The 223-nt window shown below is 48.9% G+C and overlaps 1 protein-coding gene across 1 annotated transcript in view; it reads right to left on the reverse strand.

Annotated features, from left to right (window-relative positions):
- LOC119585344 (proton-coupled folate transporter-like) overlaps positions 1–223 on the reverse strand; it is a gene marked incomplete at its 5' end in the record, with an annotated part of 11,668 nt that overhangs the window by 1,834 nt on the left and 9,611 nt on the right. The window contains one exon of the mRNA XM_037934016.1: positions 39–195. Within this exon, the coding sequence (XP_037789944.1) occupies positions 39–195 (157 nt within the window). The remainder of the gene's footprint in view (positions 1–38; positions 196–223) is intronic.

Raw genomic sequence — 223 nt, forward strand, 5'->3', positions numbered from 1 at the left:
GACAACACCCGCCATCCCCAAAGTAGAAAAAAACTCACATAAAGATTATAGTCATGAGCAGGTTCGCCGAGGCCCCGAAGAAGAACTGAGCGCCAGGAAACACGTGGACTGTGGCGTGATAAACTGCAGTGTAGAGGGAGAAACTAACCATGGGCATGACCCCATCGAGGGCACCCATGACGGCTGACACTTTGCCTGGAGAAAAAAAATGATAACTGAATAT

This window comes from Penaeus monodon, chromosome 19, assembly GCF_015228065.2.
Source record: "Penaeus monodon isolate SGIC_2016 chromosome 19, NSTDA_Pmon_1, whole genome shotgun sequence".
Taxonomy (NCBI): Eukaryota; Metazoa; Arthropoda; class Malacostraca; order Decapoda; family Penaeidae; genus Penaeus; species Penaeus monodon.